The 27,500-nt window shown below is 48.5% G+C and overlaps 2 protein-coding genes across 2 annotated transcripts in view; one reads left to right on the top strand and one right to left on the bottom strand.

Annotated features, from left to right (window-relative positions):
- Positions 1-4,630, top strand: part of akt3a (v-akt murine thymoma viral oncogene homolog 3a) — a gene marked incomplete at both ends in the record, with an annotated part of 60,892 nt that extends 56,262 nt beyond the window's left edge. The window contains 4 exons of the mRNA XM_084461393.1: positions 2,603-2,817; positions 3,632-3,719; positions 4,008-4,110; positions 4,545-4,630. Of these exons, the coding sequence (XP_084317519.1) occupies positions 2,603-2,817; positions 3,632-3,719; positions 4,008-4,110; positions 4,545-4,630 (492 nt within the window). The remainder of the gene's footprint in view (positions 1-2,602; positions 2,818-3,631; positions 3,720-4,007; positions 4,111-4,544) is intronic.
- A 5,019-nt stretch (positions 4,631-9,649) lies between these two features.
- sdccag8 (SHH signaling and ciliogenesis regulator sdccag8) overlaps positions 9,650-27,500 on the bottom strand; it is a gene marked incomplete at its 3' end in the record, with an annotated part of 46,841 nt that continues 28,990 nt past the window's right edge. The window contains exons 16-19 of the mRNA XM_084461392.1: positions 25,952-26,060; positions 23,107-23,238; positions 9,867-9,993; positions 9,650-9,670 (exon numbers count right to left, since the gene is read on the bottom strand). Coding sequence (XP_084317518.1) covers positions 9,650-9,670; positions 9,867-9,993; positions 23,107-23,238; positions 25,952-26,060 — 389 coding nt within the window. The remainder of the gene's footprint in view (positions 9,671-9,866; positions 9,994-23,106; positions 23,239-25,951; positions 26,061-27,500) is intronic.

Here is a 27,500-nt window from a genome sequence, read left to right as displayed (position 1 = left end):
CAGTGTTATCCCCGCAGTGAGTAGCTGCCAGTCAGGAGATGTCGTGGGGCAACTCCGCTGTGGGTGTGTTTATCCGCCATCTTGATAAAAACAGCACTGCGTGAGTTTGCCAGCTTTCTGTTAAATCTCTGGTTTAGGTTGATTAAGTACGGGGGATTTACTCATGATAATTAAAGCCACTGTTCTGTATTTTGTTTCCGCCGTCTGACACGCGAAGGTTCGGTCCAGTAAAGTTCTGTGGAAAAATGTTCAAGTGGAGCTGGTTGAATTCTGTTTAGGACGCTGTGTGTGTCCTGTTATCAGGCCAAGACATACTGTATTTGTATTTGAGAGAGAGAGAGAGAGAGAGAGAGAGAGGGAGATAGAGAAAGAAAGAACGAAAGGAAGGAAGAAAGAAAGAAAGAAAGAAAGAAAGAAAGAAAGAAAGAAAGAAAGAAAGAAAGAAAGAAAGGAAGAAAGGAAGAAAGGAAGGAAGGAAGGAAGAAAGGAAGGAAGGAAGAAAGGAAGGAAGGAAGGAAGAAAGGAAGAAAGAAAGAAAGAGAAACGAAGGAAGGAAGAAAGAGTTTCCTGCCTATTAAGATTAGAGAAGTGTGTGTGTGTGTGTGTGTGTGTGTGTGTGTGTGTGTGTGTGTGTGTGTGTGTGTGTGTGTGTGTGTGTGTGTGTGTGTGTGCGAGCGTGTGTGTGTGATGATTGGCTAGATGTGGAGCGTATGCTGCTCTGGCCTCTCTCCAGTGCTGCCTGTCCTTAGACAGACGTATTAATCAGATCCTGCCTGAACCTGAGATAGCTTCTCTCCTCTAGCTCTCCATCCCTCCATCTCTCCATCCCTCCCTCCCTCCCTCCCTCTTCTCCAAGGTGAGCGACAGATCAGGGAGAGGATAAAAAGACGTAAAAGAACTTAGGATGAAAGGACAGAGAAGCAGGCAGAATGTCAAAGACAAGAGAGTGTAAAAGAACAGAGGGATGGAGAGAGAGAGAGAAGGGATGGAGAGAGAGAGAGAGAGAGAAGGGATGGAGAGAGAGAGGGAGAGAGAGGGAGAGAGAGGGAGAGGGGGATGGAGATAGAGAGAGGGAGAGGGGGATGGAGATAGAGAGAGAGAGAGGGATGGAGATAGAGAGAGGAAGAGGGGGATGGAGATAGAGAGAGAGAGAGGGGGATGGAGATAGAGAGAGGGAGAGGGGGATGGAGATAGAGAGAGAGAGAGGGGGATGGAGATAGAGAGAGAGAGAGAGTGGGATGGAGATAGAGAGAGGAAGAGGGGGGATGGAGATAGAGAGAGGGAGAGAGGGAGAGGGGGATGGAGATAGAGAGAGGGAGAGGGGGATGGAGATAGAGAGAGGAAGAGGGGGATGGAGATAGAGGGAGAGAGGGAGAGGGAGATGGAGATAGAGAGAGAGAGGGGGGGGATGGAGATAGAGAGAGAGAGAGGGGGATGGAGATAGAGAGAGGGGGATGGAGATAGAGAGAGGAAGAGGGGGATGGAGCAGAGCAGGTAGAGCTGATTGGGTAGAACAGAGAGGGGGGCGGGACTCTAGAGGCCCCGCCTCTCGGGCGGCGCTGCCCCTGACCTGGGTGGCGCCGCAGCGAAACGAGGCCTGCAGTCAGCTGAAGCCAGGAGACTTTCCTGTCTGGCTCTGCCAGGGGAGGGCTCACTACGCCAGGCATGGCTGGCACGGCGCAACGGTGCGTCTGTCCCGGGGGGAACGGCGACGCCCATATCAGACCCTCATACCACCACACGATCATGGTCTCCCTGCCACTGTGTGGAGAAGGGTATTTTGTGTGTGTGTGTGTTTTGTGTGTGTTTAACAGGCTTTGCGTTGTTAGCAGTTAACCAGCTGGACGTGGAGCGATGAATAGTCAGGTTCTCTCTTGTCTCTCTCTCTCTCTCTGTCTCTCTCTCTGTCTCTCTCTCTCTCTGTTGGAGTCATTAGTATGTAAAGCGCTTGGCCAGATCGTGCTCGGTGCTGATGTGTGCCGCGTCTCTGCCAAGGTTTACCGGCTCCTGGCTTCGCTACGGCAATTTAGCCTTCCCTCTCCGCAACGCTGCGGTCTGTCTGTCCACGCCATGACCTTGGCTAGAGGAGGGTCAGTTCTACTGTGTGTGTGTGGGTGTGTGTGTGTGTGTGTGTCTGCCGAGCATAGTTTTGCGCAAAGGACTTTTCAGAAGCTTCTATACAGCCCACCGATAAGACCGTGTGACAAACCGTGACCCTTGCGCGACCTTTCAAAAAGAGCAGGAAGCGGTCGGCGACGCCCCCAGACATTTAAAAAAAAATATATATATATTTTTTGTGCAAGTACGACACTTGTCTCACCAAGCTCAGAATGTCTCACTGTCTATCTATCTATCTATCTATCTATCTATCTATCTATCTATCTATCTATCTATCTATCTATCTATCTATCTATCTATCTATCTATCTATCTATCTATCTATCTATCTATCTATCTATCTATCTATCTAACTCTGTCTGTCTGTCTGTCTGTCTGTCTGTCTGTCTGTCTGTCTGTCTGTCTGTCTGTCTGTCTGTCTGTCTGTCTGTCTGTCTGTCTGTCTGCCTGTCTGTCTCCCCGTCTGTCCATCCATCCATGTCCAGGTGTTGGAGGACAACGACTACGGTCGAGCGGTCGACTGGTGGGGCCTTGGCGTGGTCATGTACGAGATGATGTGCGGTCGGCTGCCCTTCTACAACCAGGACCACGAGAAGCTGTTTGAGCTCATCCTCATGGAGGAGATCAAGTTCCCTCGAACCCTCTCCTCCGACGCCAAGTCCCTGCTCTCTGGCCTGCTCATTAAGGACCCCAACAAGCGGTGAGCACAGGGAGGAGCGTGTGTGTGTGTGTGTGTGTGTTGGACCTGCTCATCCGTAGAATCCGAAGAAGGATTCTATTCTATTATTTTCTTTTCTATTCTCTTCTATTCTATTCTATTCTATTCTATTCTATTCTATTCTATTATCTTCTGTTCTATTCTATTCTACTCTCTTCCATTCTATTCTCTTCTGTTCTATTCTATTCTATTCTATTCTTTTCTATTCTATTCTATTCTATTCTATTCTATTCTATTCTATTCTATTCTATTCTATTCTATTCTATTCTATTCTATTCTACTCTATTCTATTCTATTCTATTCTATTCTATTCTATTATCTTCTGTTCTATTCTATTCTACTCTCTTCCATTCTATTCTCTTCTGTTCTATTCTATTCTCTTCTCTTCTCTTCTATTCTATTCTATTCTATTCTATTCTATTCTATTCTATTCTATTCTACTCTATTCTGTTCTATTCTATTCTATTCTACTCTCTTCCATTCTATTCTATTCTATTCTCTTCTGTTCTATTCTATTCTGTTCTATTCTTTTCTATTCTATTCTGTTCTATTCTGTTCTATTCTATTCTTTTCTATTATATTATTTTCTTTTCTTTTCTTTTCTTTTCTTTTCTTTTCTTTTCTTTTCTGTTCTATTATATTATATTATATTATATTCTCTTCTCTTCTGTTCTGTTCTGTTCTATTCTATTCTATTCTATTCTATTCTATTCTATTCTATTCTATTCTATTCTATTCTATTCTTTTCTATTCTATTCTATTCTATTCTATTCTATTCTATTCTATTGTGTCCCAGACTTGGAGGAGGTCCAGATGACGCAAAGGAGATCATGAGACACAGTTTCTTCACTGGAATCGACTGGCAGGATGTTTATGATAAGAAGGTACAGTTCCCCACCGTAGTCTTAGTGACTTCACACACACACACACACACACACACACACACACACGCACACACTCACACACACGCACGCACGCACGCACGCGCACACCTAGCACATACTGTACATGTAGTTCGCACCTGTACAGTAGTCACTGAAGGCTACGCATGCATTCACAATCACACACACCCACACACACAGATGGAGGTGCAGTGCATTGTGGGAGGTGTGACCTCATGCCCCCCGGGCCTCATTGCTTTGTCTTTAACCCCCCCCCCCCCCTCCCCCCAGCTGCTACCTCCCTTCAAGCCTCACGTGTCTTCCGAGACCGACACCAGGTACTTCGACGAGGAGTTCACGGCTCAGACAATTACAATAACTCCCCCCGAGAAATGTGAGTCCTGGAACTTTGCTTGTTGTTCTCGCTGCTGGGAAGGGGTGTGGGCGCACAAGCTTGTGTATGAGTGTGTGAGAGAGAGAGAGAGAAAGAGAGAGAGAGCGAGAGAGAGAGAGAGAGAGAGAGAGAGGTGACAGGTTGTCATCTGGCACCTGACTCGGGTGATAAACTCAATCATGGTGTTGTTGGCAAGGGAGCATCACTTTTCTTTGGCTCCGACTGATGATTGAAAACATTCTGTCTGAACAACGAGCGTCTCCCACAACCCAGGGCTCCTCTAGCTGTCAGATCTGCCTAGAAAGATGAAGCTCGTTGAGTGGTAGAGAAACCCAGTTGCCATAGTTGAACTGACTGAACTCATGACCTTTGGTATGCAAATGACCCACCAATGAGCTTCAACTTCCTGTCCTGTCTCCTTCCCTACTCCCTAGTTGACGAGGATGGTATGGACTGCATGGACAACGAAAGAAGACCTCACTTCCCACAGTTTTCCTACTCGGCCAGTGGGCGGGAGTGAACGGTGTGACGTCACCGTCCCCTGAGGTCGTCAACGAGACCAAACTACTCTGCCTCCTCCTCCCCTATCTGTCTGAGAGCCATCATTCCATAGTCAGACTCGGAGAACCAAGCTACTGGCGTGTGTGTGTGTGTGTGTGTGTGTGTGAGAGAGAGAGAGAGATAAGAGGACAGAAAGTAGGAGGTTCTCCAGTGGTCTGCTGTGCTGTGGGCCGTCTATGTCTCTCAACCCCCTCTCACTCTCTGTGGAACATGCGTTTTCTTTACGACCCTTTGGCTGTTTCGTCTGTGCGGCTCGTCTCAGAGAAGCGTCTGTTATAAGTTACAGGATCAGAGCTGTATGAGGAATCCAAACTGCCAGACTCCGTTCTCTCAGGATTACACACACACACATACACGCAGGCAGACACACACACACACACACACACATGCATGCACACATACACGCAGGCAGGCACACACACACACACACACACACACATACATGCAGGCAGGCACACACACAAACACACACACACACACACACACGCAGGCAGACACACACATGCACGCACACACACACATCCACAAAGAGAGAGACAGCAGTCTTTCCTTCTCTCAGTTTCAGGTACGACTAGCTTTGCTCTGCTGGGTGAGCCTCAGCCTTGAGCACATACAGGACAGTACGTTACACAAACCACCTCCACTACAAAACCCATGACACTCTGGATTCCAGTGTCAGACAGACTCTGATGTCATGCTGTTTTTTTTATTTAAGATTTTATTTAACACTTTTTTCCTGTGAAAACCAGTCATTTCAATAGTGTTTTGAACACTTTGGAATCAAGTTCTTCTCTGTGCTTGTGTGTGTGTGAGGGTTTGAGGGGGCCCTGAAGGCACAGCAGCACTGTTGGTTGTGAACCTCCTGTGAATCTGATCCGTGACAGCCTGAAACTACATTACCCAGAATGCAGTTGAAACAGCCTAGTGAGAGAGTGAGAGGGGAAGCTGCCAGGTACGTCTCAGTCCACTCTGTAGACACTCCCACCACTCCACGGATTGACTTCAGACATACCTGTCATCACTAGGACACAACATACCAGGAAAAGGTCAAATATGAAAACGTGTGTTGCTACTGTACACATTAATCAACTTGATGGACAAATGCAAAATGGTGGCTGTCTACTGTATGTATGGATTGGAGGGGGAGCTGCTTCTAGGGATTAACAACGGTGATATTCCAAGAGGGAGACGTTTAGTAGGACAGTAGAACGGTAGGCTGTGATTAGCGCTACCCGGGGGTGGGGTGGTTATCTGTTCATTAGCAAGACAGCTCTGAGTTCTTTATATTGTATTTATATGTCATTGTTTTCTATAATGTTTGTCATCTTATTGTATTATAATTATTATTCTCCAGTCCTTAGTTCTGGATGAACAAGGCACCTTTAAAAATGGCTGACGAATGTAGATGGGGCAATGACGACCGTTTGCTGTTGCTCTCGTTTTGATAATTTGTTCGTTGTTTTTATTTCTTTGTTCTCTGACCAAAATGTGATGGCAAAAAAAACAGCGCTGGTGTAAATGTCTCTGTGAGAGAGTCGTCTTCTCTCCCCACCCTGACCCCGTCTGCCCCTCGTAGCCGCTGTTGTGTTTGAGTGTTGATACCATCTCCAGGTTCCCTCTTCTGTCGTCTCTCTGGGGGTCGGTGGCGATGCCGCCTCTCAGTCTCGCTCCTGTGAAACACACGGTGGTGGTACTCGAACCGTCTTCCTGTGTTTCACCTCCGTAAGCACCTCTTGCTCCAGCCCAGCTAGTTCAGAGCACCAGGACAGAAGGCTCCGGAGCCCCAGACGCAACCCAGTGGCAGCAGCCTCCAGGCCAGGCTAAGCAGCGCCGGTTTAGGCCTGGACAACCAGTCAGTCCAGGTCCAGACCAGCCTCACTTGTCGGTTGTGTCTAGTTAATATACGCCAGAATGACAGGAGGAAGTGGCTCAAGGTCCCGACCCCCCCCCCAACCCACAACCTCACCTGCCTGTGCACATGGGCTACACTCCAGGCCTTACATGTCATCCATGTTGTGGAGGTGAGTGCATAGTCAAGTGTCTTAGCTTGGATCAGTCTGCCTGGAACAGTCTGCTTAGAACAGTCTGCTTGGAACAGTCTGCCTGGAACAGTCTGCTTGGAACAGTGTGCTTGGAACAGTCTGCTTGGAACAGTCTGCCTGGAACAGTCTGCTTAGAACAGTCTGCTTGGAACAGTCTGCCTGGAACAGTCTGCTTAGAACAGTCTGCTTGGAACAGTCTGCCTGGAACAGTCTGCTTAGAACAGTCTGCTTGGAACAGTCTGCTTGGAACAGTCTGCTTGGATCAGTCTGCTTGGAACAGTCAGTCTGGTAAACCTGTGACAGAGCAACACCGCTGGTAGGCATCAGTAAAACAGGAAGTTGATACAGTAAAACAGGAAGTTGATAAGACGAATAGCGGGGGGACGTAAAAGATGGAGAGAGGAGAGAGAGAAGGACGGAGGTGAAGACGTGAGAAAGAGGACGGGCGAGACTTGGAGGAGAGAGAGACGGAGAGACTAGCGAGAGAAGGGGTGGAGATCAGAAGGAACGGAAGAACAGAAGAGATCGGTAGACAGACGAATGTATCGGCGTGGATTAAAGACAGAGAGACCAACGCCGAAAGGCGTGACGGGGGTTAGTTTGGGCATTGGCAAACATTCCCACTGATTATTGGTTATCAGTGATCAATCAGAGTAGATGTAAACGTTTTGCTGGTGTTTGAGAGCAGATCTATCACTGAGACAGGGAGATAAGAAACGATTTAGAAACGTGTGACAGGGTTTTAGAGAGAGGTTGGAGGTCAAGTTTACAGGACGTTGGGTTGTTATGTGTGGTTGTGCCGGGGGCGGTGGGGGGGTAGGCTAGTTTAAGACACGCAGGACAGCGGTCGCAAACCTACACCACAGGGACGTACAGTAGCTCCACGGCCAGAGGGAAGAACCGCGTGGTTCACGTTCTCCTCCGCGTCGGCTTGTATTCAGTCTTAATAGAGTCCATTCCTGTGTGAGAGCGCTGGGACCTGCCTGGGAACAGCATCACCTGCGTGGTCGGCGCCACGGCTCGGTCGGCATACAGCTTTTTGGGGGGCAAATGTTTGTATATGTATCATATTAAATGTCTTTTTTTTCTGTTCTTATTGATAACTTTAATTTATTTTAATTTCAGTTAGATTTTTTAAATTGTATTTAATTGAATGTGGTTGAATTTTGTTTTTGGTGGTTAGGTGATTTGTTTTCAGCACTGAACTTGATTGTGTAAAAGGTGTATGGGGTTGGAGGGAGGGGGGGGGGGGGTATACTGTAGCTCAGGGCTCATTGATTTGGGTCCTTGGGCGTGAGGAAGAGAGATAGTCCGCATGCAGAGGTCCGCATCGACATGGCATTGAAGGGCCAAAACATTCATACTCGCTTTAGAATCCATAGCAGAGATACAAACGTGAAACGAAAACACTGAGCTTTGAGCCTGTGGCACTACTCACATCCATTACTCCTTTTTCTATAATCCAGAGCAACAATGCCTCGTGATTGGACAAAAAAAAAAGGTGTTGGTGAGCAAAGTGACAGAGAGAAGTATGTGAAAGCACATCATCCCCTCGCCCACCTGCTGCCGGCCTGTAAACATGTCCTCCCTCGGGAGAGTGGACGCAAAGGCGGGGTGGACGGTCCAGGGTCCAGACCCGGTCCAGGAGGAACACCTTCGCGCCGGGTGGTCGATATTAGCCCACCTAGAGACCCGACCCAGGTCTGCCTGTGGGCCCTAAGCCTTCCCAGCATCCCCTCGCTGGTCACCACCCATTTCCTCCCGAGGTCAAAGGTTAGAGGGAGCGGGCCATCGACAGGAGGGGGAGGGGCTGAGAGCTCGCCCGCCATTCTGACATTGTGGGTTCGGTCCTTACTACTAACTGCAGGGTTTATACATGTATATGGAAATATATGCTTATATATATACTCATATATAGACATATATTTTACACCTCAACATACACTCTTTGCTGCTACAGTCCTGTTTGTATCATCTACAACAGATTCTCTTGTTCTCTTGCTCCTGGTAGTGTATCATGAACAAGCATGACATGTAAAGTATTTATTTAAAGACAAAAGGACAAATCTGTAAAAAAAAAAGAAAATAAAATGAAGAAAAAAAAAAGAAAAAAAGATGACTATAACTTGTAAATTAATTTGTGTTCATGTAGCTTCAGCGTGCGTGACCTCGCTAGTGCAGTCCAGTCAGTCGATCGGCAGGTTGATGGCGCGGGGGTCAGACTGAGGTCAGCGGAGGAAGTACTGTAACTGCTTCCTGTCATGTGTAGATGTGAACGAGGCTCACCTTGTACACGGGACCCACAAGGACGTGTAAATGATCCGATCGGCAAGAAGCAGTTTTTGTACACTGTACATCCTTAGTATTTTTACACGTAAATGTATAGGGATGCACATTATTTTACTTCTTACGGACAGCTTCAATAAAGCACTATGTCAATCTGCTACCTCTGTTCCTGGGTCTTTGTATGAGCAGCATGACTGGATGTGTGAATGTATGAATGAATGAATCCTGGTTAACGTGTGACGTATTTTATTCCAAATTTAGACACCATTTGAAAAATAAATTCTCTTGAAGCATTTGCTGGCAAAAAAATCTGTTTATTAAATATTTTATGAGCAATCGTGTGCCATTTATGATATTTCTGAAGATGAAAACGTTTTTTATTATAAAGATCTCAAAGGACAAAAGTCAGTAGACCAAAATCATTCCACATATTAAACAAAAAATTGAATTCATAGTTGTGTCTGGATTCTCATTCAAACTGTAAATATAATAGTATAATCAATGTATAATCAAATTGAATTAAATGTGTTATCAAAAACACTGACACATAATTCATGATAAATAAATAAAAATGAAAGGTACTGTGGGCTTATATTTCAACATACAGCAGACGGGAATTCTGGGAGATGGAGTCTCACACGGACAGGGCATCAGCTCTTAGCACCAGGTAACTGAAAAGATACAGAAAATAAAAAGATCAAGCATACACACTAGCTTGCTCTCTCTCTCTCTCTCCCTCCCTCTCTCTCATACACACACACACACACTCTCTCTCTCACACACACACACACACACACACACACACACACACACACACACACACACACACACACACACACTCTCTCTCACACACACACACACACACACCTGTACGCGTAGGTTCTGCATCTCCTCAGTGAGGACATGACGTTCCTGGGTCAGCTGGTTCTGTCTGGTCAGTAGCTCCAAAACCTGCTGGGCACTGGACTGGCAATGCTGGTCCAACAGCTGCAGCCTGGGACACACACACACACACACACACACACACACACACACATACACACACACGTCAGATGTTTGAGATATGGAACTATGGGGTGATGAGAACATCCTCATTACTGGTCCCACAATGAGTCCCAGACCTCCCATCTCCCTCTACTGAGGCCCAGTGACAAAGAGGCCTTTCAGGTTGGGGGGGTTGTGTGTGTGTGGGGGGGGGGGGGGGGGGGGGGGGGGGGGGCTGTGAGGGGCATCATGGGTAATAGATGTTAGATGTTCCCACCAGCCCGTTCAGATACTGCGCCCCCCGCAACAAACAAAGGAAAACAAAGGTCTCTCACAGGTCAGGAACGCAACACATTATCATACACATCCAGCCGTGCATTCACATTCACATTCACATTCACATTCACATTCACATTCACATTCACATTCACACACAAATATGCACACACAAATACGCACACATACAAATACGCACACATACAAATACGCGCGCACACAGACACACACAAATACGCACACACACACACACACAAATCCACACACACACACACACACACACACACAGACACGCACACACACACAGACACGCACACACAGACACGCACACACACACACACAGACACGCACACAGACACACACACACAGATACGCACACACACAGACATGCACACACACAGATACACACACACACACACACACACAGATGCACACACAGACACGCACACACACACACACACACACACACACCACACACGCACACAGACACGCACACAGACACGCACGCACACACACACACACGCACACACATAGACACGCACGCACACAGACACACACACGCACACACACAGACACACAGACACACACACACACACACAGACAGACACACAGACACGCACGCGGGCCGAGTGCAGCGCGGACGGACAGATTCCACGCAGAGAGACGTTTGCTTGTTGTCCTGCACGACACGGAGAGAGAGAGAGAGAGAGAGAGAGTCCAGAGCGTCTCCCTCCCTCCCTCCCTCTCTCTCTCTGTCTGTCTGTCAGGCCAGGTCTCTCCATGTCCTAGATCCACTCCTTCACCAGGGGAGGAGGAGAGGAGGAGGAGGAGGAGCGGAGGAGAGCGGATGGAAGGAGAGGAGAGAAGGGGAGGAAGGGAGGCCTCTAGCTGTTGCTCTAGGGGAGGACAGATGCCCCTGCCCTGTTGGCAGTGGCACTGCCGTCTGCTGCCCCCCCCCCCCCCTCCCCTCCGCCCCCCAACCGCCCGTGAGAGCTGGAGCAGGCGTGCGTGCGGGGGCCGGGCTGGCCAGCTTGTCCCAGCGCCGGGGCCTGCTGTGGGGGGCCGGGGCCGCTGCCTCCCCCTCGCCTGGCCTCCGCAGCCGGGCGCCACACTACTGCAGCATGGCCTGGCTCCGCCCCCACACAACACAACGCCACGCCACACTATTAGAAACCACACTACGCTACACTACATTACACTACACCACACTACGCCACACTATACTACACTACACTACACTACACTACACTACACCACACAACACTACACTACACTACACTACACCACACCACGCCACACTACACTACACCACACTACACTACACCACACTACACCACACAACACCACGCCACACTATTATACACCACACTACACTACACTACACCACACCACGCCACACTACACTACACCACACTACACTACACCACACTACACTACACCACACTACACAACACTACACCACACAACACCACGCCACACTATTATACACCACACTACACTACACTACACCCACACCACACTACACTACACTACACTACAGCACACTACACCATACAACACTACACAACACTACACCATACCACACCCTACTACACCACACTACACCATACCACACTACACTACACCACACTACACCATACTACACTACACTACACCAACCTTCACCACACTACACTACACAACACCACACCACATTACACCGCCACACGACGCAAGACGGCGCCACATCAACCCACCCAGCACAGTGCCCTGCTGAGGGTGCGTGCATGCATACACACACACACACACACACACACACACACACACACACACACACACACACACGCTACCACCGTCCATAGCCTCATATTCAGCATTCAAGATGCAGGATGTCTTCATTTGCATATAGCAGGGAGGGACAGTTCTGTGAGTCACTGTGCATGTATGAACTTAACTATCTCACATACTGGCTACTGGCACTCAAATCTCCTCTCAGAGCGAGCGGCTCCAGCGTCGGTGACGCCCCCTCCTGTCAGCTGTGCCCGCTCGTCTGGTCGTGAATTTGTTAAATAACATTTTTAAAAACTTGTAAAAAAGTGAAAGTGAAACGAAAAGTGAATCTCGCTGCCCAGTTTGCCTGGCAAAGCTCTTGGCAGACAGAATGGACCAGTCACTCAAACCAGTCACTTAAACCAGTCACTTAAACCAGTCACTTAAACCAGTCACTCAAACCAGTCACTTAAACCAGTCACTCAAACCAGTCACTTAAACCAGTCACTCAAACCAGTCACTCAAACCAGTCACACAAACCAGTCACTTAAACCAGTCACTCAAACCAGTCACTCAAACCAGTCACACAGAACAGTCACTCAAACCAGTCACTCAAACCAGTCACTCAAACCAGTCACTCAAACCAGTCACTCAGACCAGTCACTCAAACCAGTCACTCAAACCAGTCACTCAAACCAGTCACTCAAACCAGTCAGTCAGTGAGCGAGCAGTGAGAGCCCCTCCGTTAACATGGCTACTTTACCATCAAGTGTGGGATTGTGTCCTGTAATAGTCTAGAGCTCTCTCCTCCAGTACCTCCATCCAGCCCCAGCCCCGACTCCCAGCGCTGAGGCTGGGGCTGAGGCCAGGGTACGAGGTGAGGCTGGGGCTGAGGCCAGGGTACGAGCTGAGGCTGGGTGGAAGGGCTAAAGGGTGGGATTAAGAGTTCGGGGGATGGATGTTCCTGTCGAACTAGAGGCTGAGATGCAGGGGTGAGGTTGAGGGAGAGGATTGGGGGTGGGGGGGTGAGGTTAGGGGCTAAGATGGGGTTGGTTTGGGGATGACGGAGGCTAAATGCAACAGGGGTGTGTGTACCGTACCCCCCCCCCCCACCCCGGCTCCACAGGGGGGTGATTAAATCAGCGCTCTGTCCAGCAGCTAAACCAGCCAATCCAATAACCGCCCAACATCCACTGGCACACAACTTCATTAGCTTTTTAATACAGCTTAGCGTTGGGGCTCTGCCCTCCCCCTGCCCAGGTCTGGCCGGCTGGTTGGCTGGCTGTTCTGGCCAGTGCCCGCTGCTGGGCTGGTTGGGGAGGAAGGGGGTGAGGTAAGGGGGTGAGGTAAGGGGTGAGGAGGGCGGATGGATGGCGAGCGGAGCCCTAGTCTCCCGCTGACCTGGTGAAAAGACACCATCTGCTGGATCCCATGGCTTACTGAGAGGAGGACTGGATGGAGACGCGCGCACACACACACACACGCACACACGCGCGCGCACACGCACATACACGCACGCACACACACGCACACCACAATAGCTGCTTTTGTGTGTGTTCTTTTGCTCTTTGGGATGACGTGTGCTTCCCTACAGTATATTCTGAATCTAATAAGTTTGCTTCTGTGTGACTGGTCCCAGGTCAGGGCTGATAATGTGAGTGAGACGGCACAGCTGGGAAACAACACGAAGAACATGGAGCAACAGCCTGACATTAGAATCGGTCCTTCTCTACATCGAATGAGACTGGAACACACCTTTCTATGGACGCCTTCACCCAGCCAGTCACCGTTACTGACAGCAGACATGAGCTTAAAGCATGCGCACGTGCACATACCGTACAGTACACACACACACACATACACACACACACGCACGCACGCACACACACACACACACAAGCACGCACGCGCGCACGTACACACACAAGCACGCGCGCACACGCACACACACGTGCGGTTTAAGCCTACAGCTACTGTTGAAGTTCACAGGTGATGCTGTGTGTGTGTGTGTGAGTGTGTGTGTGTGAGTGTGTGTGTGTGTGTGTGTGTGTGTGTGTGTGTGTGTGTGTGTATTTCTGTTCTTGATGTTTGTTGACAGGAGGGCCAATAGAGAGTGGAGAAACCAGGGAACTGATGCCAGGTTTGTTCCCTTAAGTGTGTGTGTGTGTGTGTGTGTGTGTGTGTGAGGGGGGGGTGTTTGTGTGTCCTTGTTTGTGTCCCTACAGCAGCGCTCCAGGTGGGAACCTCATATTTGTGTCTGTGTGCAGCAGGGGAAGCAGTAGGTGATGCACAGTCCCAGTACAGGGAGTAAGAGGCTGCTGACTCTGCCGGGTGTGTGTGTGTGTGTGTGTGTGTGTGTGTGTGTGTGTGGCTGCCTTTAGCCTGGCAGGCTTTGCTATACACTGTAGTCCTAGCCTCCACCACCACACTTGGCACTACACTACCCAGAACCACCGGGAGCAACACTGTTACAAGGCTGTGCTCTGCAAATCACTATGTGTGTGTGTGTGTGTGTGTTTGTGTGTCTCTCTCTCTCTATCTCTCTCTCTCACACACACACACACACACACACACACACACACACACACACACACACACACACACACACACACACACACACACACACACACACACAGGTGTAAACAGACCCTGCAGCTGCTGCTGTGGTGTGGTCCACGCTCCAAGATTTACTTTCACCTGCCAAGAGATGCCGGAAAAGTGCTTTACAGAGTAAATCAAGCTGCCTGTTCTCACAGCAACAGAGACAGTAGAAAGCACACATTTCTATACACTGTGTGTAAACTATATACATGGAAATAAACTGATCTTGAATCTTGAATCACACAGTATCTAGATAGGTCATGTACAGTATCTAGATAGGTCACATACAGTATCTAGATAGGTCACGTACAGTATCTAGATAGGTCATGTACAGTATCTAGATAGGTCACATACAGTATCTAGATAGGTCACGTACAGTATCTAGATAGGTCACGTACAGTATCTAGATAGGTCACATACAGTATCTAGATAGGTCATGTACAGTATCTAGATAGGTCATGTACAGTATCTAGATAGGTCACGTACAGTATCTAGATAGGTCATGTACATTATCTAGATAGGTCATGTACAGTATCTAGATAGGTCACGTACAGTATCTAGATAGGTCATGTACAGTATCTAGATAGGTCACGTACAGTATCTAGATAGGTCATGTACAGTATCTAGATAGGTCACGTACAGTATCTAGATAGGTCACGTACAGTATCTAGATATGTCATGTACAGTATCTAGATAGGTCACGTACAGTATCTAGATAGGTCACATACAGTATCTAGATAGGTCACGTACAGTATCTAGATAGGTCACGTACAGTATCTAGATAGGTCACATACAGTACAGTATCTAGATAGGTCACGTACAGTATCTAGATAGGTCATGTACAGTATCTAGATAGGTCACATACAGTCGTCATTATGATCATCAGTCTCTCTCGGCTCCTCAGTCTTGGTCCAGCTGGACCCCTGTTGTTCAACTGACTCAGATTCTGCCGTGTTGTAATTTTTATATCCGTTGCGTATCTGGGGGCACCTCGAATGGGCCGTGTTATCAGAGGGGGGGGGGGGGGGTGAATGGCCTGGGGGACATGGGGGGGGGGGGGGGGGGGGGGTGGAGAATGCAGGCAGACTGCCTTGGCTTGCCTGGTTAAAACTACACAGCCAGGAGCAGCCTGCAGCTGCTCCACACACACACACACACACGCACACACGCACACACACGCTCGCACAGACGCACACACAAACACGCACGCACACACCCCTTACAAACCCTTACTCCAGCCCAAATGATGATGTGGTGTGTGTGTGTGTGTTCTGCCTAGGGGCCATGTACTGCCCCCCAACCTGTTAGGAACAGAGAGGCCTGTTGTTGCTCATGGTCTCATTCATGTTTCATCCGCATGTCCTCGTTTCATCTGAGGAGGGAGGGGGGGGGGGGGGGGGTTGGTGGACTCACGAGGCCAGGATCAGATCTGGGAGTGCTAGAACCTTCCTCTCTAGCCAACCCTCCCCCCCCATAGCCCTCCTCTGTAGAACACCCTAGGTAAATACCGTGTCTCTTACGTCTGATACTCTCGTACGGGTGAACTCCAACACCCTGCAGCGTCGGTTGAAATATCTATTGGAAATTGGAAATATGTTAAATACGAGAAGGGTGCTCCGATGTGACTGACTCGAGACGGCAACCTCCGCTTTCAAAGCAAGTTAAAGCAATTTAAATGAAGTGTGTCTGTCTGGCCAGACCTTCCTCCACACTTCGTTTGCGCTCTTCCTGTACTCTGAGATAGGGGGGACAAAGCTGTATTTCTTTAAACCATAATTTCTTTAAATCACAATCGTCTCGGGCGGCGCTAAGCTTGTTTTGTCTTTTCCAATGATGCACTTGCGAAAATAAATTGGGGAATTGAATCTGACTGGCGCCGAGAGGTTTACATCTGTTGAGCCAGACTGAATGAAGTGCAATATGTTCAAATAGTGCTTCGATAAGTTCAAATAGCGCTTCGCTGTGTTCTCTGAGAGTTCAATCGACACTACGGACCAGGACCAGGAGTCTGATCTAGCGACATGGGGAACGGGAGGTCCAGTAGTGGTACTGGAAGCGGACCCAACAGGAACTCAGAACCAGTCATGTCACATCAAAACTAAACCTCAAACTAACATTAACCAGCCGATATCAAAGTCCTGCTGCTCCCTCCAAGTATGTGTGGATGTGTGAGAGAGAGAGAGAGAGAGAGGGAGAGAGAGAGAGTGTGTGTGTGTGTGTGTGTGAGAGAGATGAGAGGTTGGTGGTGCTGTGTTAGTAGTTAGGGGCTGCTGATCTAATGTTCCACTCAGTGGCACTCCAGCTTGCTCGCCCCTGGGTACAGCCTTGCGCCTAAGCTGTAAAGCTGTGTGTGTGTGTGTGTGTGTGTGTGTGTGTGTGTTCCGGCGTCAGGACTGTAAAGCCACCGTTTGACAATGCTCTTTCAGCAGGCCGCCCTGCCGTCGCCCCCGGCAACAAAGGCCAGCTGGGTGGAGGAGAGAGGGACAGAGAGAGGGAGGGATGGAGGAGAGAGGGAGCGTGACTCTTTAGCACCACCCAGAGGCCAGCGGGTGCGAGAGCAGCGATTGCGCGGACCTCAGAAACCACCGAGCGGCCAGACCCACGACCCTGGCTGAGAGAGGGGCCTTCTGCTACCACAGGATATCTGTTCCCCCCAAAAACAGGATCCACACACGACTCCCGACTCATTCATGGAGAAATCTTAGTACTAAAGCACAGGGATTAGTCTTAATTCATCAATCAATTAATAAAGTCTGAATTCATCCCAGCTCTAGCACTGATCGTCGCGGTTCCCTGTCACACTCTCAGTATCACCTACATGGTAGAACTTCTAGTCATCTACTGCTTCTACCACTGTCTCATTAACAGGCTGTCACACACACACACACGCGCGCACACACACACACACACTCACTCACTCTCCAGTACCACAGATCAGGTCATAGCGGTGTTCTGAATCGATGCGCCATAATAATCCACTCATTCCCTCACTCCTTCTCTGTTTCTCACCCACACCAGCTCACGCACAAAGAAAGAGTGAGATGGAGAGCGAGATGGAGAGACACACACACGTGCGGACACACACACACGCACACACGTGCACACACACAACCACACACACACACACACACACACACACACACACACCCTTCTGCATTTCTCCGAGCCTCTGCCAACTTCATTTGCAAATGAAAAGTTTGAGGAGCGTCTTCTTGCTTCTGGGGGATGATGGCAGCACAGTGTGTCGTGGGAGGCCTGTGTGTGTGTGTGTGTGTGTGTGTGTGTGTGTGTGTGTGTGGCAGGGCACCAGATGAAGCAGCCTACAGGCCCGGGGGCCCTCGTCTCCCCCCGGCAGCAACAAGCCTGTTCCCGGCTCGCCGCGACCATTTGTTCCATTAGCCAATCTCCTGGAGCCCTTCTCCTCCACACAGCTCCAACAACTGCCTGCTCCACTCACACACATGGCCCTCCCCCCCTCCCTCCATCCCTCCCTCCATCCCTCGCTCCTGTCCTCCAGACGCGGGCACCATGTTTCTTTATGGGGCCATATGGCCCACAGAAGCCTGTAGATTTAGCAGCACATCTGCGTATACATTTCAGCTCTCCTTAAAGGCCCGCCAAGCAAGACGCCTGTGTGTGTGTGTGTGTGTGGGGGGGGGTGTGTGGGTGGGAGAGGGAAGGAGCCTATCTGTATGTGTATGCGAGACTGCATGTGTGTGTGTCTGTCGGTGTGTGTGTGTGTGTGTTGGTGATAATTGGTGCAGCAGCATGCTGGCAGCTGTGGGGGTGATAGTGTGCGTGTGTGTGAGTGTGTGTGAGTGTGTGTGTGTGTGTGTGTGTGTAGGCGTGTGTGTGCGATGGAGGCAGGAGTTAGAAGGCTGAAACAACAAGTGAAGTGTGAGCGGGAAGCTTTACGGTCACGAGAACTCTGCCCTCATCCAAATCAAATCAAATCCAACTTTATTTATCTGCACACTGATCCCACTCTGCTCACGTCTGTCAAATCAAGACCATCCGGTGTGAAACCCACAAACAGTCAACTAGGGAAGGGGTTCCCAAAACTTCCAAACATCCACGCCAAAGACCCCCAAATAACCGTAGCTTCTGGCTGCGGCCCCCTAGCCTGGCAACGCCATCCTGATGACGTGAGCTCACATTCTGTTTCTCTCCGGATTTGCGAAAAGCGAATAGGGTCTGGCGATGCCAGGCTAGCGGCCCCTATTACAAGATGGCAAAAATCCAAAACAAAAAAAATTGGCATAGGCTATATAAGACGAGTTCTGTGGTCGTGCATTTTTTTGTATCCGGTAAAGATAACGTGAGCTAGCTAGCACAAGCAGTTGTAGGCTGATGTTTTGAATTTTTGTCAGGCAGACGCGTAGATTGGGCACGAACGGGCATGGCCTCATTTCGATATGAATGGATTTTACAGTATTCAATTCATATTTTATTTGAAACCGGTACAATAATATTATGAATTGAATTTTAATTGAAGTGGATTTTGTTTATATATATATATATAATATATATAAAAAGAAAAAAAAAAGAAAAAAAAATCTAATTATATAATATATATAATATATATAATTATATATATTTTTTCTTTTTATATATATTTTTTTCTTTCTTTTTCTTTTTCCCTTTTCTTCTCCCTTCCAACTAGCCCCCCGGTGCTCCCTGGCGGCCCTCTTTGAAAACCTCTGAACTAGGGAACAGTCACACGTGTTTTCTAATCGTCTAGTCTACTAGATTTAAGTCCCGGACCTGCATTTCTACTCCCCCCCCCCTCTCTCCCACAGAGGGACATCAAATCATCCGCTCGGTTCTGCCTGGTCCAGACCCCCGTCATCCCCTGTCATCCGCTATCACAGCTCCTAACTGCTGACAGTCCCCAGTCATCCTCTCCCAGAGAGCAGCCTCTCCTCGTCCTCATACTTCTCACATTGCTGCTAACTACTCAACAGTAATATCACCAACCAAGCAGAGCTTAGTATGTCCACATTGACCCACACAGAGGACTGGACATGGGGAACTGTATCTCTATTCATGCCATAGAAATGACCATTTAGAGCTGAAATAAATCGATGCTACATTGAGCACGTTTACATGCACACTAATAAACCGATGGAGTTACCAGATTATTCAAGTGGTCATGTGAACAGTATAATGCGATATGCTTTATCGGATAAAAGCCATTATTGGATTATGAGAAATCCGATAAACACACCTAGCTCTTCGCCCAATAGTCTTTTATCCGGCACATGTACAGTATGCTGTTAATCTGGTTTCTTTTCCATCTGCGCAGGTGTAAACGGATGCAGACAGAACGCAAGCGGATGCAGTCAACAGCAAACATGGCGAGCAGCAGTGGTAGAACTCATTTTTGTGAAATAAAGATGAAACCAACTTCATGCTCAGTGAAATGAAGGACATGAACATCCTTCATCTCCTAGATGGGAGAAAGAATGTTCTAGAGAAAGAATGGTGACATTCTTAAGAAGGTCATGTTGAAAACAAGACAGGATGTTTTGAAAATAACAGGAACTTTCAGTTTTATGTCATGAAGTTGGAAAGTAATCCAACTAATTGACTGAATTATGTGAACTTTTTTTTTTTCTATTATGGAATTCCTCAAGTGCATGTATACACGTCAAATCGTATTCTGACCATGACCTGATTATTCCCATTTATCGGATTATTGTGGCCATGGAAACATGCTCACGTACGTACAAGATGTGCTCACCAGCATCATCACACCTGCATCTGGAGAGCTATTACTGTACATCATTCATACTCGTCTTTTCCAAAGAATCCTTTCCCCGTAAATATTTGTCTAATCATCTAATTACAAACTAATTATGTACACTGTAATAATGTCGGACCTAACAACTATACATGTAATCACCTGAATCATCTATTCAATGTGTGTCAGTAATAATTTGACTGCATGCCATACATAATTTCAATACGATGAGCAATCTTAGTCTTCTGAATTCCATTAGGCAAATCCACTGTTACTGTAGTTTAATGGAATGATGTTTAATGTGTATCCTGATATATTATACTGTGTGAGACCCTAGCGAAATAAACGTTGATAGGTTACATGATACAGATGATCTGTGAGGAATGCAACCCTGAAACGTGAATTCATCAATAAAACCCGTGCAAATAGATCATAATGTAAATAATGGCATGCCGTAAGCCTAAATGCAGTTATGATTTCTACCAAAAGCACAATATATATGTTATTTCTGACTAGTATTTCAAAAGTATTTTTTATATGTGTTAGTCTAATGGAATGCACAAGGCAGAAGGCCTCCTGTTGTAGTGTGTGGTGTATGCACTATATTCACTAGGAGCTGATTTCATTTCTTTAGCTATGTAGAACCAACAAAACCAACGCCCACGCATTTCAATGCAAATGATCAAACTCAAAAAAGCAACTTCTTTACAGCTCAGAATTTAAAAAAACAAAAAATCAACTGGAAACAATTACAGATCAACTAATAGAGATGTTTGTTTCTTCTGACCTATTCTATGCGAAAAATATTGTTTTCACCAAATAATTATCCTGGATTTCAAACCCTACAAATTAGTTCATTTGAATGTAATGTGTCTTTTGTTCGGCTGGCGTTCTCTCCATCGCCTCCCTAATCACCGGGCAGAAACCTCCAGAAATAAACCCAGAGATAAATAATGAAATGAAGGAGGTAGCGGAGCAGCGTAACATTGTGTGCTGAAACCCCTGTGTAGCTTGGCATTCTGCTCCCGATGTAAAAATAAATCAAGCTGATTTTCCAAATGTTTCATACGCGGCGCACTGCTGAGGCTCTTCACAGCACAGATTGCGCCCAGATCGAGGATATCGGAGAGGGGCGGGGCCCCGAGACTTGGCGTGTTGGACGAGCCCGCGTGCACCAGCTTGTTAACACATACACCTTAACCCTCCAGAGCCAGGGCAAGGGGCCCGCTGTGATCATCACAACACACACACCCCAACACACACGCACACAAAAAACACATACTATAGAGTACACACGCACACATACAGTACTGTACACACAGGGGGCACAAAGGAAAACACACACACCCCAACACGCATGCAGACGCACGCACACTAAAAACACATACTGTCGAGTACACACACACACATACAGTACTGTACACACAGGGGGCACAAAGGGAAATACACAAGGAAGTATAAGTCAGAAGACAGGGACAGGAGAGGACAGCAGAATGGAGAGCTGTTGAACAAGTATAGAGCTGTTAAACAAGTATAGAGCTGTTGAACAAGTATAGAGCTGTTGAACAAGTATAGAGCTGTTGAACAAGTATAGAGCTGTTAAACAAGTATAGAGCTGTTGAACAAGTATAGAGCCGTTGAACAAGTATAGAGCTGTTGAACAAGTATAGAGCTGTTAAACAAGTATAGAGCCGTTGAACAAGTATAGAGCTGTTAAACAAGTATAGAGCCGTTGAACAAGTATAGAGCTGTTAAACAAGTATAGAGCCGTTGAACAAGTATAGAGCCGTTGAACAAGTATAGAGCTGTTGAACAAGTATAGAGCTGTTGAACAAGTATAGAGCTGTTGAACAGAGTAGAATTACGTTGTGTGGGAGACATTTTTACTTATTAATTTATTATTTTAGAAATTGGCTTCAAATATCAACGAGAGAACAGTGAAGCTGAATGGCTGACAGTTGAATTGATCGTAATATTTTTCAATCAAATACTGATTTGATCAAATGCAATGTGATTCTCACAAATATCTTGAGAAAAGAGTTTGCAGAATTACTGTACTGTGAAATAAATTAAATTGGACAACTGCCTCACACACGGGCGCACGCACACACACACACACACACACACACACACAGGACAGCTGTGTCTCTTCCTAAACTCTTGTTTTTGGCCCTGCAGGTTAGAGTCGGTGGGTGTTAAACAATATGTAGTGTTACATTGGAAGCAGGGTGTGTGTGTGTGTGTGTGTGTGTGTGTGTGTGTGTGTGTGTGTGTGTGTGTGTGTGTGTGTGTGTGAGGCTGTGTGTGGAGCCATGAGAGCCTTGGTGAAGGCCCACGCGGCCTCGCCCACATGGCCCTACCAGGCTGGCTGCCAGGAGCCCTGCCGCTCTGCACTCTGGGCCGTATGGGCTCTCCATTCACCATAGAGCCCTCCCCCAACACACACACACACACACATACACACACATATACACACACATATACACACACACACACCGCACACACAGACACACACACCACGCGCACACACACACACACAAAGACACACACACACACACAGACACCGCACACACACACACACAGACACCGCACCCACACGCACACACACAGACACCGCACGCACGCACACACACACAAACACACACCGCACACACAGAAAACCACATAAATGTAAAACACACTAAAACACACCATACACCATACATGCCAAAACTAGCAATACAAGTATGTGTGTGTGTGTGTGTGTGTGTGTACCTGTTCTTCATGCGCTGGTGCATTCTGCCGTGTTGAACACATTGCTCCTCCATCTCTGTACAGCGAGCTCTCAACTTCTCCACTGTGTCTTCTAGATGCTGCTTCTCCAGGGACAGCTGCTCTATCTCTCTCCTGTCACACACACACACACACACACACACACACACACACACACACACACACACACAGTAAGAATTTATGAATAAAATATGTTTCATTGTTTCAATTTAGCATTTTGCAGGCTAGTGATATCACAATTTCATGGACTGGGCTGAGCTGAGCTGGGTTGGGCTGGACTGGGGTTGAGGGCTTGGCTTCGCTGATCTGTGTGTGTGTGTGTGTGTGTGTGTGTGCGTGTGTGTGTGTGACGTGTGTGTGCATATGACTTAAAGTAGCATTTATAAAAAATGAGTGGTTGCAAAATAAATCCCATGCTTCTGTCCCTGGCATTAGCACTGCTGTAGTGTAGTGGCATGGAAGAGGCCAGTGTGTGTGTGTGTGTGTGTGTGTGTGTGTGTGTGTGTGTGTGTGTGTGTGTGTGTGTGTGTGTGTGTGGCGGCCTGCAGGGCTTACCACTCTAAACTGAGAGAGAAGTAGCAACAGGCTTATAGGACACACACACACGACAAACCACCGCCATAGTGGTCCAACAGCACCACACCCAGCACACACACACACAGCAGATGTAGTGGCCTACAAAGTGTGTATGTCTACTGTACCGTGCGTGAGTGTGTCTCTGTGTGTGATCCCGCTGTATCCGGGCAGCGCTGCTCAGGTTGGGCGGCGGTCTGGCCGTGCCAGATTGGGGTCTGTCATGTGACTAATGTGTTCCACAGTTCTAACAGCTGACGAGACCAAAGGCCTGAGGTGACACACACAAGTGTAACACGCATGGCCACAAACAGGGAGATGGCCAGGGCCAGCAGCCGCCCCCCCCCCCGTGTCCAGGCCAGGGCCACAGCACCGCCACTGCTCATGCAGAGAGTTCCCAGATGGCCAGAGTAGAGCAGGACACGGTTTAGCTCCTCCCCTCTCCCTCCCATCACTTCCTCTCCCCTCCTCCTCCTCTCCTCTCCTTCGGCCTGCTGGTGCATCAACCAGGAAACCAGGTCAGCCTGTGCAACCCTGCAGATTCAGTGCGTGTTCGCTGCGGCCAAAAACATCCAGGTGGCTCGAGGCCTCCTCGCTAATCTACAAATCATATGGATTTGGCATTTAGGGTGACAGGCGATTGGAAGGTCGGTCAGCCTCGAACCGGCTGCATCTTTTTCACCGTGGCAAACGTGCTAAAAGCCTGGAGCAGGACTGAGTACACATCAATCATATCCCGGATGATCTGTATGATAGAGTTCTACCTGCCCCGTACCCTCACCTGCCTCTAGACACACCTGCCTCTAGTCTAGACACACCTGCCTCTAGACACACCTGCCTCTAGTCTAGACACACCTGCCTCTAGTCTAGACACACCTGCCTCTAGTCTAGACACACCTGCCTCTAGTCTAGACACACCTGCCTCTAGTCTAGACACACCTGCATCTAGTCTACACACCTGCTTCTAGTCTAGACACACCTGCCTCTAGTCTACACACCTGCCTCTTGACACACCTGCCTCTAGTCTACACACCTGCCTCTAGACACACCTGCCTCTAGACTCACCTGCCTCTAGACTCACCTGCCTCTAGTCTAGACTCACCTGCCCCTAGACTCACCTGCCTCTAGTCTACTCACCTGCCTCTAGACTCACCTGCCTCTAGTCTACACACCTGCCTCTAGTCTAGACACACCTGCCTCTAGACACACCTGCCTCTAGACTCACCTGCCTCTAGTCTAGACTCACCTGCCCCTAGACTCACCTGCCTCTAGACTCACCTGCCCCTAGACTCACCTGCCCCTAGACTCACCTGCCTCTAGACTCACCTGCCCCTAGACTCACCTGCCCCTAGACACACCTGCCTCTAGACCCACCTGCCCCTAGACTCACCTGCCCCTAGACTCACCTGCCTCTAGACACACCTGCCTCTAGTCTAGACTCACCTGCCTCTAGACACACCTGCCTCTAGACTCACCTGCCTTTAGTCTAGATACACCTGCCTCTAGTCTAGACACACCTGCCTTTAGTCTAGACACACCTGCCTCTAGTCTAGACACACCTGCCTTTAGTCTAGACACACCTGCCTCTAGTCTAGACACACCTGCCTCTAGACACACCTGCCTCTAGACTCACCTGCCTTTAGTCTAGATACACCTGCCTCTAGTCTAGACACACCTGCCTTTAGTCTAGACACACCTGCCTCTAGTCTAGACACACCTGCCTTTAGTCTAGACACACCTGCCTCTAGTCTAGACACACCTGCCTCTAGACACACCTGCCTCTAGACTCACCTGCCTTTAGTCTAGATACACCTGCCTCTAGTCTAGACACACCTGCCTTTAGTCTAGACACACCTGCCTCTAGTCTAGACTCACCTGCCTCTAGACACACCTGCCTCTAGTCTAGACACACCTGCCTCTAGACACACCTGCCTCTAGACTCACCTGCCTTTAGTCTAGATACACCTGCCTCTAGTCTAGACACACCTGCCTCTAGACACACCTGCCTCTAGTCTAGACTCACCTGCCTCTAGACACACCTGCCTTTAGTCTAGACACACCTGCCTCTAGTCTAGACACACCTGCCTCTAGACACACCTGTCTCTAGACTCACCTGCCTCTAGACTCACCTGCCTCTAGACTCACCTGCCTCTAGTCTAGACACACCTGCCTATAGACTCACCTACCTCTAGACTCACCTGCCTCTAGACACACCTCTAGACTCACCTGCCTCTAGACACACCTCTAGACTCACCCGCTCGCCTCACTCAGCTCTTCCAGCTTGGCTCCCAGCATGCAACACTCCTCCTTCAGCTTCCCGATTAGGGCGTTCTGGGAGCGGAGCAGGCCGTCCAGCTCCTCCGCTGCAAAGGATTATGGGAGAGGGAGGGATTAATGACCTACTCTGAGATCATGTCATACTCACTCCACATCAAACACCTCCACGTCACAGGAGCTCAAACGAAAGAGAGGCAGGGCCTCGTTCATCCCTACAGCATCAGGATATGAAATGAGAAACATTTCGGGGTTATGCACTTTTTTGCCTGGTGACTTGTGATGGACTTATTGACTTGTGATTGACTCCTCCTCTGCTCTCATCAACTGACATTTTTCTTGTATGGTGAATGCTGTGGTTTGTGGTAATTAATTTATCGTGTATTTTTAAACCCCGTCAGCAACTCAAATTTCCCTTGCAGGACAAAAGATGTGAATTGAACTGAAACAGTCACACTGTTTCGGATACTTTATAGGATGCGACGTCATGGACAGAAATGAACCAAAACAGACCGAAGGTTACATATGTTTCTTTGTGCCGTGAATATAGCTTGGTAGGCATTCGTCGCGTGTCGAAAAACAGCCGCGCTTGTTCAGAAGAGAGAGACTTTGTTTGTTTGAAAGTGTTTCTGTTCGCCAGGTTCCAGCCTCGTTCCCGCGCGCGGTACTCATTCGCTGTCGGCCGGCGCTCTCAAAGCGGTCCAACGTCGGGGCTTTGATCAGGCTTTGAAAGGATGAACTCCCTCGTCACCAACATATGTCTGTTTAAAAATCGCACCGGCCCGAAACTTTGGAATGGAGAACAATCCGCCTTCTCTGCCGGCCTGATACAGTAGAGACCATGAGGACCGATTCTTTTAAAAAGTACCTCAGAATTGGGGGGAGTCTTTCAGCTGCTCGCCGCTATCCGGGGAGGGCTCGCGGAGTGGGTCTGCGCACGCGCGTGTGCAGTAGGACCACACACACACACACACACTTATAGTAGGACACACACACACACACACAAACGCGTGGCGGTGGGGTTGGAGACGGTCCGGCTACAGAGGACCGCTGCTCTACAGACTCCTCGCCGTGATGGGTCTACACATACAGGCAGGAAGTGGCGTCCGCACAAACGCAGGTAGATATTTGGAATGTGGCGTGACAATCATCTTAATGGTGACCCCCCCCCCTCCCCACACACACACACACAGAAGTTCAGTCTCTGTGGGAAAACTTGCCCAAAAGAATGCTAATTAGCCAATCGGCTTTGAAAGCGGATGGGCATGCGTAGGACAGGGAAACGCCGGATCCAAAGAAACGAAAACTGGCACTGGACACAGAGGACGGAGAGAGAGAGAGAGAGAGAGAGAGAGAGAGAGAAAGAGAAAAGCCAAAACGATATATAATCTAGAGGCTAGTCTGCCGACAAACGGTTTTACAAAAGGGGATGGGGGGGGGATGGAGGGAGGGAGAGAGGGAGGGGGTAAAAACCTAATTAGTCGGGGAGCGGAGGAAGTGGCGTGCGGTATTAAAGGACTGATTCCACC

This window comes from Borostomias antarcticus (assembly GCF_949987555.1).
Source record: "Borostomias antarcticus genome assembly, chromosome: 2".
NCBI lineage: Eukaryota > Metazoa > Chordata > Actinopteri > Stomiiformes > Stomiidae > Borostomias > Borostomias antarcticus.
The sequence above is the reverse complement of the archived record's forward strand: the minus strand, read 5'-3'. Positions and strand labels throughout refer to the sequence as shown.